This window comes from Nerophis ophidion, linkage group LG17, assembly GCF_033978795.1.
Source record: "Nerophis ophidion isolate RoL-2023_Sa linkage group LG17, RoL_Noph_v1.0, whole genome shotgun sequence".
Classification (NCBI taxonomy): domain Eukaryota; kingdom Metazoa; phylum Chordata; class Actinopteri; order Syngnathiformes; family Syngnathidae; genus Nerophis; species Nerophis ophidion.
In genome coordinates, this window is record NC_084627.1 from 26,518,212 (window position 1) to 26,531,794 (window position 13,583).

The 13,583-nt window shown below is 37.6% G+C and overlaps 1 protein-coding gene and 1 long non-coding RNA gene across 2 annotated transcripts in view; one reads left to right on the plus strand and one right to left on the minus strand.

Moving 5' to 3' along the window:
- Nucleotides 1-13,583, plus strand: part of trabd2a (TraB domain containing 2A) — a 273,095-nt gene that overhangs the window by 235,246 nt on the left and 24,266 nt on the right. The window contains exon 7 of the mRNA XM_061876697.1: nucleotides 13,071-13,337. Within this exon, the coding sequence (XP_061732681.1) occupies nucleotides 13,071-13,337 (267 nt within the window). The remainder of the gene's footprint in view (nucleotides 1-13,070; nucleotides 13,338-13,583) is intronic.
- Nucleotides 1,663-10,603, minus strand: LOC133536285 (uncharacterized). The gene is made up of 8 exons (XR_009802434.1): nucleotides 9,390-10,603; nucleotides 8,720-8,854; nucleotides 5,103-5,178; nucleotides 4,108-4,185; nucleotides 3,497-3,574; nucleotides 2,886-2,963; nucleotides 2,276-2,353; nucleotides 1,663-1,743 (listed from the first exon to the last, which is right to left on the minus strand). It is a non-coding gene; the product is annotated as an uncharacterized LOC133536285 (long non-coding RNA).

Here is a 13,583-nt window from a genome sequence, read left to right on the forward strand (position 1 = left end):
CAAAGTAGTTGGGAAAGGGCATGTTCACCACTGTGTTACATCACATTTTCTTTTAACAACACTCAATAAACGTTTGGGAACTGAGGAAACTAATTGTTGAAGCTTTGAAAGTAGAATTCTTTACCATTCTTGCTTGATGTAGAGCTTAAGTTGTCGTATTTTACGCTTCATAATGCGCTACACATTTTCGATGGGAGACATGTCTGGACTGCAGGCGGACCAGGAAAGTACCCGCACCCTTTTACTACGAAGATACGCTGTTGTAACACGTGGCTTGGCATTGTTTTGCTGAAATAAGCAGGGGCGTCCATGATAATGTTGCTTGGATGACAACATATGTTGCTCCAAAACCTGTATGGACCATTCAGCATTAATGGTGCCTTCTCAGATGTGTAAGTTACCCATGCCTTGGGCACTAATACACCCCCATACCATCACACATGCTGGCTTTTGAACTTTGCGCCTATAACAATCCGGATGGTTATTTTCCTCTTTGTTCCCGAGAACACCACGTCCACAATTTCCATATATAATTTGAAATGTGGACTCGTCAGACCACAGAACACTTTTCCACTTTGCATCAGTCCATCTTAGATGAGCTCGGCCCAGCGAAGCCCGCGACGTTCCTCTGTGTTGTTGATAAATGGCATTTGCTTTGCATAGTAGAGTTTTAACTTGCATTTACAGATGTAGCGACCAACTGTAGTAACTGACAGTGGTTTTCTGAAGTATTTCTGAGCCCATGTGGTGATATCTTTTACACACTGATGTTGGTTTTTAATGCAGTACATCGCTTACGTCCAGTGATTTCTCCAGATTCTCTGAACCTTTTGATAATTTTACGGACCCTAGATGGTAAAATCCCTAAATTCTTTGCAAAAAAAATGTTTAGCAGTTTTAACATCAAATATGTTGTCTTTGTAGCATATTCAACAGAATTGGGGTTGAAAATTCTTTGCAAATCATTGTATCCCGTTTATATGTACATCTAACACAATTTCCCAACTCATATGGAAACGGGGTTTGAATGTATTTATATATATATATATATATATATATATATATATATATATAGCCTATTATTTGCGCACTATTTACAAGTTATGTACCAAAAACACGACCACCGAAAAAATACTTTGATCAATGAAAACAGCGCTGCAGAAACCGGCTGTAAACATCTCCTGTTTTGCTAAACATGAGTTCCAAACTCCCTACTGACTAACATGGATGTACCCTTACGAAAATGATGTCATATAAACTGATCTGTGAGAGATTAAAATTAATAAATGTCTTTCAAAATATAGGTTGGGTCAAATTTAGAGCAGATATAGTAAAAATAGACATGTAATAACCTGTTGGAGGGATGAAGTCGGTTTATGGCTGTCATCTGAATCTAGAGAATGTTGAGATAGAACCTCAACAGTTGGTTTCTGCAACAAAACACAAAAATATAATGTCATAACTAATGAATTATAACATTCTCACCACTTTTTGTTGATAAAAATCTGAGCATACAATGCCAGATAAAGGGTAAAAATGGATGTACCCTTGCGAAAAAGTTGTCATATAAACTGATCTGTGAGAGATTAAAATAAATAAATGTCTTTCAAAATATAGGTTGGGTCAAATTTAGAGCAGATATAGTAAAAATAGACATGTAATAACCTGTTGGAGGGATGAAGTCGGTTTATGGCTGTCATCTGAATCTAGAGAATGTTGAGATAGAACCTCAACAGTTGGTTTCTGCAACAAAACACAAAAATATAATGTCATAACTAATTAATTATAACATTCTCACCACTTTTTGTTGATAAAAATCTGAGCATACAATGCCAGATAAAGGGTAAAAATTATTACAGAGTTTCAGCTCTTAGACAATTCATTAAGAATGTAACACACACAAAAATCTGGTTCAGAAAATATGAGGACCTGAATTGAGACACTCATTTTAAAGCTTTGACATTAACATTGTAACACACATTTTCTGGTTCAGAAAATATGAGGACCTTATATGAAACACACCTAAGTCTTTCTTGCTTCAAACAATATAAGGACATGACGAGTGCTCACATGTAGAATTTATGTTGTTGACTTGTAACATCTCCTGTTTTGCTAAACATGAGTTCTAAACTTCCTACTGACTAACATGGATGTACCCTTGCGAAAAAGTTGTCATATAAACTGATCTGTGAGAGATTAAAATAAATAAATGTCTTTCAAAATATAGGTTGGGTCAAATTTAGAGCAGATATAGTAAAAATAGACATGTAATAACCTGTTGGAGGGATGAAGTCAGTTAATGGCTCACATCTGAATCTGGAGAATGTTGAGATGGAACCTCAACAGTTGGTTTCTGCAACAAAACACAAAAATATAATGTCAAAACTAATTAATTATAACATTATCAGCACTTTTTGTTGATAAAACTCTGAGCATACAATGCCAGATAAATAGTAAAGATTATTACAGAGTTTCAGCTCTTAGACAATTAATTAAGAATATAAAACACACTAAAATCTGGTTCAGAAAATATGAGGACCTGAATTGAGACACTCATTTTAAAGCTTGGACATTAACATTGTAACACACATTTTCTGGTTCAGAAAATATGAGGACCTTATATGAAACACACCTAAGTCTTTCTTGCTTCAAACAATATAAGGACATGACGAGTGCTCACATGTAGAATTTATGTTGTTGACTTGTAACATCTCCTGTTTTGCTAAACATGAGTTCTAAACTTCCTACTGACTAACATGGATGTACCCTTGCGAAAAAGTTGTCATATAAACTGATCTGTGAGAGATTAAAATAAATAAATGTCTTTCAAAATATAGGTTGGGTCAAATTTAGAGCAGATATAGTAAAAATAGACATGTAATAACCTGTTGGAGGGATGAAGTCGGTTTATGGCTGTCATCTGAATCCAGAGAATGTTGAGATAGAACCTCAACAGTTGGTTTCTGCAACAAAACACAAAAATATAATGTCATTTACTAATTAATTATAACATTCTCACCACTTTTTGTTGATAAAAATCCGAGCATACAATGCCAGATAAAGGGTAAAAATTATTACAGAGTTTCAGCTCTTAGACAATTCATTAAGAATGTAACACACACAAAAATCTGGTTCAGAAAATATGAGGACCTGAATTGAGACACTCATTTTAAAGCTTTGACATTAACATTGTAACACACATTTTCTGGTTCAGAAAATATGAGGACCTTATATGAAACACACCTAAGTCTTTCTTGCTTCAAACAATATAAGGACATGACGAGTGCTCACATGTAGAATTTATGTTGTTGACTTGTAACATCTCCTGTTTTGCTAAACATGAGTTCTAAACTTCCTACTGACCAACATGGATGTACCCTTGCGAAAAAGTTGTCATATAAACTGATCTGTGAGAGATTAAAATAAATAAATGTCTTTCAAAATATAGGTTGGGTCAAATTTAGAGCAGATATAGTAAAAATAGACATGTAATAACCTGTTGGAGGGATGAAGTCAGTTAATGGCTCACATCTGAATCTGGAGAATGTTGAGATGGAACCTCAACAGTTGGTTTCTGCAACAAAACACAAAAATATAATGTCAAAACTAATTAATTATAACATTATCAGCACTTTTTGTTGATAAAACTCTGAGCATACAATGCCAGATAAATAGTAAAGATTATTACAGAGTTTCAGCTCTTAGACAATTAATTAAGAATATAAAACACACTAAAATCTGGTTCAGAAAATATGAGGACCTGAATTGAGACACTCATTTTAAAGGTTGGACATTAACATTGTAACACACACTAATCTGGTTTAGAAAATATGAGGACCTTATATGAAACACACCTAAGTCTTTCTTGGTTCAAACAATATAAGGACATGACGAGTGGTCACATGTAGAATGTATGTTGTTGACTTGTAACATCTCCTGTTTTGCTAAACATGAGTTCCAAACTCCTTACTGACTAACATGGATGTACCCTTACGCAAATGTTGTAAAATAAACTGATCTGTGAGAGATTAAAATTAATAAATGTCTTTCAAAATATAGGTTGGGTCACATTTAGAGCAGATATAGTAAAAATAGACTTGTAATAACCTGTTGGAGGGATGAAGTCGGTTTATCGCTCACATCTGAATCTGGAGAATGTTGAGATAGAACCCCAACAGTTGGTGTCTGCAACAAAACACAAAAATATAATGTCAGAACTAATTAATTATAACATTAACAACCACTTTTGGTTGATAATATTCTGAGCATATAATTCTACATAAACAGTAAAGATTATTATAGCGTTTTAGCTCTTAGACTATTATTTAAGAATGTAACATTCACTAAAATGTGGTTCAGAAAATATGAGGACCTGGATTGAAACACTCATTTTAAAGCTTTGAATTAAACATTGTAACACACACTAATGTGGTTCAGAAAATATGAGGACCTTATATGAAACACACTGAAGTCTTTTTTGGTTCAAACAATATGAGTACATGACAAGTGATCACATACAGAATTCATGTTGCTGACCTGTAACATCTCCTGTTTTGCTAAACATGAGTTGTTATTTCCACACTGACTAACATGGATGTACCCTTAAAAAATGTTGTCATATAAACTGATCTGTGAGAGGTTAAAAGAATTAAATGTCTTTTGAAGTATAGGTTGTGTCAAGTTTTTAGCAGATATAGGGCAGCACGGTGGTACAGGGGTTAGTGCATGTGTGTCACAAATCGAAGGTCCTGAGTAGTCCTGAGTTAAATCCTGGGCTCGTGATCTTTCTGTGTGGAGTTTGCATGTTCTCCCCGTGACTGCGTGGGTTCCCTCCGGGTATTACGGCTTCATCTTACCTCCAAAGACATGCACCTGGGGATAGGTTGATTGGCAACACTAAATTGGCCCTAGTGTGTGAATGTGAGTGTAAATGTTGTCTATTTGTGTTGGCCGTGTAATGAGGTGGCGACTTGTCCAGGGTGTACTCCGCCTTCCGCCCGAATGCAGCTCAGATAGGCTCAAGCACACCCCGCCACCCCAAAAAAGGGACAGGTAGTAGAAAATGGATGGATGGATGGATAGTAAAATAGTCAAGTAATAACCTGTTGGAGGGATGAAGTCGGTTTATCGCTCACATGAATCTGGAGAATGTTGAGATAGAACATCAACAGTTGGTGTCTGCAACAAAACACAGAAAAAAATTGTTAGAACTTATTAATTATAACATTATCAGCACTTTTTGTTGTTAACATTATGAGCATATAATGCCAGATAAATAGTAAAGATATTTATAGAGGGTTTCTGTCTCTTGTCCCGCTCATGTCTTGAGATGAACTTCCCTCGGTACTCGACCACAAAAGAACCTTTTTAAATTGATGCAAGAGCAAATACACCATATCCTGATAAAACAGTTTATCAATTAACAATGTTTGGAATATCTGTTTTAAAAAGGAATAATAATAGTCGTTACTTGACAAAAAATTCAATTACAAACAGAATTACTCTTTCATAAATGTAATTAATTATTAAATTAAGTACAAACCCCGTTTCCATATGAGTTGGGAAATTGTGTTGGATGTAAATATAAACAGAATACAATGATTTGCAAATCCTTTTCAACCCATATTCAGTTGAATATGCTACAAAGACAACATATTTGATGTTCAAACTTATAAACGTTTTTTTGGTGCAAATAATCAATAACTTTAGAATTTGATGCCAGCAACACGCGACAAAGAAGTTGGGAAAGGTGGCAATAAATACTGATAAAGTTAAGAAATGCTCATCAAACACTTATTTGGGACATCCCACAGGTGTGAAGGCTAATTTGGAACAGGTGGGTGCCATGATTGGGTATAAAAACAGCTTCCCAAAAAATGCTCAGTCTTTCACAGGAAAGGATGGGGCGAGGTACACCCCTTTGTCCACAACTGTGTGAGCAAATAGTCAAACAGTTTAAGAACAACCTTTCTCAAAGTGCAATTGCAAGAAATTTAGGGATTTCAATATCTACAGTCCATGATATCATCAAAAGGTTCAGAGAATCTGGAGAAATCACTCCACGTAAGCGGCATGTCTGGAAACTAACATTGAATAACCGTGACCTTCGATCCCTCAGACGGCACTGTATCAAAAACCGACATCAATCTCTAAAGGATATCACCACATGAGTTCAGGAACACTTCAGAAAACCCATCCATCCATCCATTTTCTACCGCTTATTCCCTTTTTGGGGTCGCGGGGGGCGCTGGTGCCTATCTCAGCTACAATCGGGCGGAAGGCGGGGTACACCCTGGACAAGTCGCCACCTCATCGCAGGGCCAACACAGATAGACAACATTTACACTCACATTCACACACTAGGGCCAATTTTTAGTGTTACCAATCAACCTATCCCCAGGTGCATGTCTTTGGAAGTGGGAGGAAGCCGGAGTACCCGGAGGGAACCCACGCATTCACGGGGAGAACATGCAAACTCCACACAGGAAGATCCCGAGGCTGGATTTGAACCCAGGACTGCAGGACCTTCGTATTGTGAGGCAGACGCACTAACCCCTCTGCCACCGTGAAGCCCACTTCAGAAAACCACTGTCACTAAATACAGTTTGTTGCTATATCTGTAAGTGCAAGTTAAAGCTCTATTATGCAAAGCGAAAGCCAATTATCAACATCCAGAAATGCCGCCGGCTTCTCTGGGCCCGAGATCATCTAAGATGGACTGATGCAAAGTGGAAAGGTGTTCTGTGGTCTAACAAGCCCAAATTTCAAATTGTTTTTGGAAATATTCGACACCGTTTCATCCGGACCAAAGGGGAAGCGAACCATCCAGACTGTTATCGACGCAAAGTTGAAAAGCCAGCATCTGTGATGGTATGGGGGTGCATTAGTGCCCAAGGCATGGGTAACTTACACATCTGTAAGTTACCCATCTGTTTGGAACAACATTTGCTGCCACTTAAGCGCCAACTTTTTCATGTACGCCCCTGCTTATTTCAGCAAGACAATGCCAAGCCACATTCAGCACGTGTTCAGCTTCATAAAAAAAGAGTGCAGGTACTTTCCTGACCGGCCTGCAGTCCTATCAAAAATGTGTGGTGCATTATGAAGCGTAAAATACGACAGAGGAGACCACGGACTGTTGAAGGACTGAAGCTCTACATAAAACAAGAATGGGAAAGAATTCCACCTTCCAAGCTTCAACAATTAGTTTCCTCAGTTCCCAAACGGTTATTGAGTGTTGTTGAAAGAAAAGGTGATGTAACACAGTGGTGAACATGCCCTTTCCCAACTACTTTGGCACGTGTTACAGCCATGAAATTCTAAGTTAATTATTATTTGTAAAAAAAATTATTCCGTTTGGATTTACATCTAACACAATTTCCCAACTCATATGGAAACGGGGTTTGTAATTAATGTGTTACTTGAAAAAGAAAAGTTTTAAATATCTAGCATATGCAGTTGAGAGACATTTCACGAGAGCAGAGTGTGTGTGTGCCTTTAAAAAGCTGTGCCTTTTGCCAAGTGGGACGTCAGCGCCCAGACATAGCAGAATAGTTCAGCTGTATTTTTTAGCTTAGCAGTGGCAGTTAAGATAGTTCTGTTGAATGTTTTTGTTTGCGTGTGGATGAGGCCTCTTTCTATTTGATATCGTGTTCGTAATTACTTCCGGGGGTTGCTTTCATTATTAATAAGATATTACCTGCACTAAACCTTTTGTGCTTCTAACGCTGTCTTGTTGACATACAATCACATCAAAAGTAGCATGCCACATTACATAAAACGCATCGTAACAGCGTTGTAGCGTACATAAAAATTATTAGATTACTCGTTACCGGTAAAAGTAACAGCATTAGTAACATCGTTTTCATATACCGCTGTTATACCATCCATCCATCCATCCATCATCTTCCGCTTTTCCGAGGTGGGGTCGCGGTGGCAGCAGCCTAAGCAGGGAAGCCCAGACTTCCCTCTCCCCAGCCACTTCGTCTAGCTCTTCTCGGGGGATCCCGAGGCGTTCCCAGGCCAGCCGGGAGACATAGTCTTCCCAACGTGTCCTGGGTCTTCCCCGTGGCCTCCTACCGGTTGGACGTGCCCTAAACACCTCCCTAGGGAGGCGTTCGGGTGGCATCCTGACCAGATGCCCGAACCACCTCATCTGGCTCCTCTCGATGTGGAGGAGCAGCGGCTTTACTTTGAGTTCCTCCTGGATGGCAGAGCTTCTCACCCTATCTCTAAGGGAGAGCCCCGCCACACGGCGGAGGAAACTCATTCCGGCCGCTTGTACCCGTGATCTTATCCTTTCGGTCATGACCCAAAGCTCATGACCATAGGTGAGGATGGGAACGTAGATCGACCGGTAAATTGAGAGCTTTGCCTTCCGGCTCAGCTCCTTCTTCACCATAACGATACAACGTCCGCATTACCGAAGACGCCACACCGATCCGCCTGTCGATCTCACGATCCACTCTTCCCCCACTCGTGAACAAGACTCCGAGGGGCCATAGAGGTCGGGTGCATTGTGAGCTGGGCGGCAGCCGAAGGCAGGGCACTTGGCGGTCCGATCCTCGGCTACAGAAGCTAGCTCTTGGGACGTGGAACGCTGTTATTCCAAACACTTCTAATTAAAGCCATATAATACAACCTCTATTAGACAGTAAGGAAATGATCCAAATGAGATGTTGATACAGTTACCATTGATATGTTACATAACAAGACATACCTTTCCAATCATTGATCCACTGGGCCTTAAAACAAGACTTGTCACATCCAGATCAAATAAACTCGGTGGCTTCAGCCTCAGGATTAAGTCTCGCTCTTCTTTTGGGCACGATGTCTATTTCATGTGTTGATGCGCCTAACAAATCCACACATAAAAATGAAAAAAGTCAGTGACACAGAAATAAAACAAAGAACTAAACCCTTCAAAAACTGTTAAATTTAGGCTCAATGCAGCCATGAAGCTTCTCAAACAAAGAACTAATGTAACAATATCAGTAACATGCCAACTCGACAGTGCTTATCAGCTTGAAATATTTGTATTTGAGAAAAAGTATAAACAATTTGAAGAACTCTAGTCTGTCTAGTTTAAAATTAAGAAAATGTTTACTTGCATAGTGATCAAGGGTGATGGGTCAAATGCAGAGAATAATTTCACCACACCTAGTGTGTGACAATCACTGCTACATATAATCTTCCATGCAACTTAAAAAAAAATAAATGTAAATGCCTTGGCCTTGGCCCAGAACTGAAATGCTTTATTTAACCTCATAAAATCAAATCTGGTTGCAATTAATAACAAAAAACATTTAACTGTTGTTTATAATGAACTATTTTCCTATGTTAAAAAACATTGGTCTATTTAATTACGTTAAACTCCATTTTATGCTCACCTGATTCAACCATGCTGCCGAAGACTGTCAAAGATGGTTTGTGACCAAGATAGATGTCCCCCTCAGGTGCTGCAGGTCCCGGAAGTGATGTTCACTGAGCGCTCTGTTGTGCTCAAAATCGTGTGTGAAGTTTTGTATTTCAATTATAAATGGTCCTTTTGGAAAACCCTTTTTATATATATTCAATATTAAGTGTGATACGTGAGCTGTATAACTTCCAAGATGAAAATAGTTAACTAGTGATTTAGCCCTCTGTTAGGATCCGACATCATCCACTGGCCAATCAGGCGGTGCCTAACTGAAAATTGGACCAATCAGAGGCCGAGACTCTTCAGAGTGGGCGGAAGTAACCATCTTGAACACAATGTGAAGTGAATACCTCCAAAAACAATCCCCAATTGAATCCAAAATTTGTCCCAAAGATAAAAATACCAAAATCATGTGCTATTGTAACCATTTGAAAATATTAAATACTGTATGTAGTTTGAATTGCATTTGAATTATTGCCTTTGTCTCAATCAAGGTTTATGCAAAAACCTACATTTCAGGCACATTTAAATTAATTATTGTGCGGCATTGTATTTTAGTCAACATAATAGCAAAAAGCCCAATACAGTAAAATACTGAATCAAACCAATTAAATCATCACCATAATCCCTTTATTACTAATTGTCTAGCCCAAATCCTCTCCAGATAAACCAAATGAATAGATAAAACTAACATAAAAAAGGTTGAGATCATCAGATCAGTTGAACATGTGTTATTTGATTTAGAATTTAAAAGTATGTTTATTGCTGTAATGATTAGATGTTTTTCAAAATGTTGGAGTGTGTGAGTTTCTGACCCACATGACATATGAGGACATATGACATATGAGGACAAGTGTGTGTGTGTGTGTGTCCTAATAGCAAAGATGGCCACTAGGGGCAAAATCGAAGGTGAGCAAAAAAATTAAACACACTTTCACACACTTTTTCTGAAAATTTGACAAATGAAGACTTCAGAGATTTTTGGTCTGGGAACATGCTGGGAGGGTCTAGAACACGATAGCATTGCGGGAAATATGGGGACATGGAAAATGTCCCCATATTTCAACAGGTCCTCATATGTAAGGTGAAATTTCATAAAAATGTCCCCATATGTCACTTTGACAAACGCACACACACACACACACACACACACACACACACACACACACACACACACACACACACACACACACGGACGCACGCACACACACAGCCAAATGAGCTAACGTAACGCTAAAAGATAATTAGTCTTCACCTCAAACCAGAACTGTGAGCGAGCTGAGCTGCAGTTTAAGTTTCTAGAATGTCAACGGGCTCATAGTGATGTTTGTATTAGTTGTGACTGGAAAGTGTTTTTTATCATTTGGTGAGGGTACGATGTCCACTGCTAAACGCACATATCTGCTTCGACAATGGAGCATTTACATGCCTTCGGAATACGCACTGCTGATTGGCTGTTAAATCGCTCTGAATACGCACTGCTGATTGGTTTTGTTTGTAACCAATCAGATGGTTGTGTGGACGGGACAATGCTGGGTGCTCACTGCTCAGACAGAAGCAGAAAGCAGAGCAGCTTGTTAAGACTTTAGAATACAAACTCGTTCGATTCACCCTCGTACCGAACCGAAACCCCCGTACCGAAACAGTTCAATACAAATACACGTACCGTTACACCCCTAATATACATACATACATATATATATATATATATATATATATCCATCCATCCATCCATTTTCTACCGCTTATTCCCTTTTGGGGTCGCGGGGGGCGCTGGCGCCTATCTCAGCTACAATCGGTCTTGATTGGATTATCAAGAGAATAGTGCTCGATACCGTGGTAATCATCTCCTGATGATTGAGGGAACCCCTCATGAAACAGTTCTGTAGAGACGAAGTAGTCTTGTAATTTTTCCCACACCTATATATATATGTATATATATATATATATATATATATATATATATATATATATATTTATATATATACACACACATACGTACATACATACATACATATATATAGATATATAAATACATATACTGTATACAAACATATACATACATACATACATATATACATATACATGTATATACATATATATATATATATACATATTTACATAGATATATAAACATATATGTATATATATACACATGCATATATATACATATGTATATATACATACATATATATATATACATACATATATATATATATATATATATATATATATATATATATTAGGGCTGCGAATCTTCGGGTGTCCCACGATTCGATTCAATATCGATTCTTGGGGTCAGGATTCGATAATATATAGATTTTTTTCGATTTGATTCGATTCGATTCTCGATTCAAAAACGATATTTTTCCGATTCAAAACGATTCTGTATTCATTAAATACATAGGATTTCAGCAGGATCTACCCCAGAGTGCTGACATGCTAGCAGAGTAGTAGATTAAAAAAAAAAAAGCTTTTATTTTTGTAAAGGACAATGTTTTATCAACTGATTGCAATAATGTAAATTTGTTTTAACTATTAAACGAACCAAAAATATGACTTATTTCATTTTTGTGAAAACATTGGACACAGTGTGTTGTCAAGTTTATGAGATGCGATGCAAGTGTAAGCCACTGTGACACTATTGTTCTTTTTTGTTATTTTTATAAATGTCTAATTATAATGTCAGAGAGGGATTTTTAATCACTGCTATGCTGGAATTATAATTAATGGATGGATGGATGATACTGTTATTGATAATATTCATTTTTGTTTCACTACTTTTGGTTTGTTCTGTGTCGTGTTTGTGTCTCCTCTCAATTGCTCTGTTTATTGCAGTTCTGAGTGTTGCTGGGTCAGGTTTGGTTTTGGAATTGGATTGCATTGTTATGGTATTGCTGTGTAGTGGTTTGTTGGATTGATTAAAAAAATGTAAAAAAAAAAATGTAAAAAAAAAATTTTTTTAAAGAAAAAAAAAAAAGATTTTTTACGTATATATATATATATATATATATATATATATATATATATATATATATATACATATACCTTCTCCTCATTCAACGTGTTTTCTTTTTTTTTTCATGACTATTTACATTGTAGATTGTCACTGAAGGCATGCGAAGTTACGTACGAATGTAAAAATGGTGAAATAACTGAAAACATATGTTATATTCTATTTTCTTCGAAATAGCCACCTTTGCTCTGATTACTGCTTTGCACACTCTTGGCATTCTTTCGATGAGCTTCAAGCACACCTATTAAGTGAAAACCATTTAAGGTGACTACCTCTTGAAGTTTCATTGAGAGAATGCCAAGAGTGTGCAATGCCGTAATCAGGGCAAAGGGTGGCTATTTTGAAGAAAGTGGAATATAAAACATGTTTTCAGTTATTTCACCTTTTTTGGTTAAGTACATATCCCCACGTGTCCATTCAAAGTTTTGATGCCTTCAGTGACAATCCACAATGTAAATAGTCATGAAAATAAAGAAAACACATTGAATGACAAGGTGCATCCTAACTTTTGGCCTGTACTGTATAGATATAGAATATTAGCATTGTACAGAAATCATGTTAAGGAAGAAATGGTGGTACAGCATAGCTATCATTACATATCTTTGGCTTCCTCAAAACCAACTTTTCCTGTTTCAGGAGATCATCTTCCAGACTAATTGAGTCTGGGGACCAACAAGACGAGACCCCTCTCCTGGAGCCTTTCTTCCACGAACTCCCAGGCAGGGATGAGGATGACGGCCATCCCTTGGAGGATGACAGGTTGACCCACATGCTCCTGCCTTCTGACAGCCTAGAGCTGCTGGAGAAAGCGGAGAAGAAAATGCTGAAGAAGAGGAGGAGGAACAAGCAAAAGAAACAGCGGCACAGGCATTTTAACGATCTCTGGGTCCGCATAGAAGAGAGGTAAGAAGCCATCGTCTGTTCAGAAAGATGAAGGACCACGTTTCAAAGCACATTTGTCATCTGTGAAACAAACACCTCAATAGGAATTAATAATGTTCTTGGGAATATATATACATTTTTTCGAAGAAAGGCACCTAATTTTTCGCAACGGGAAACCACATAACAGCCGGCCAGTTTGTCCGGATTACAAACCCTGTTTCCATATGAGTTGGGAAATTGTGTTGGATGTAAATATGAATGGAATAC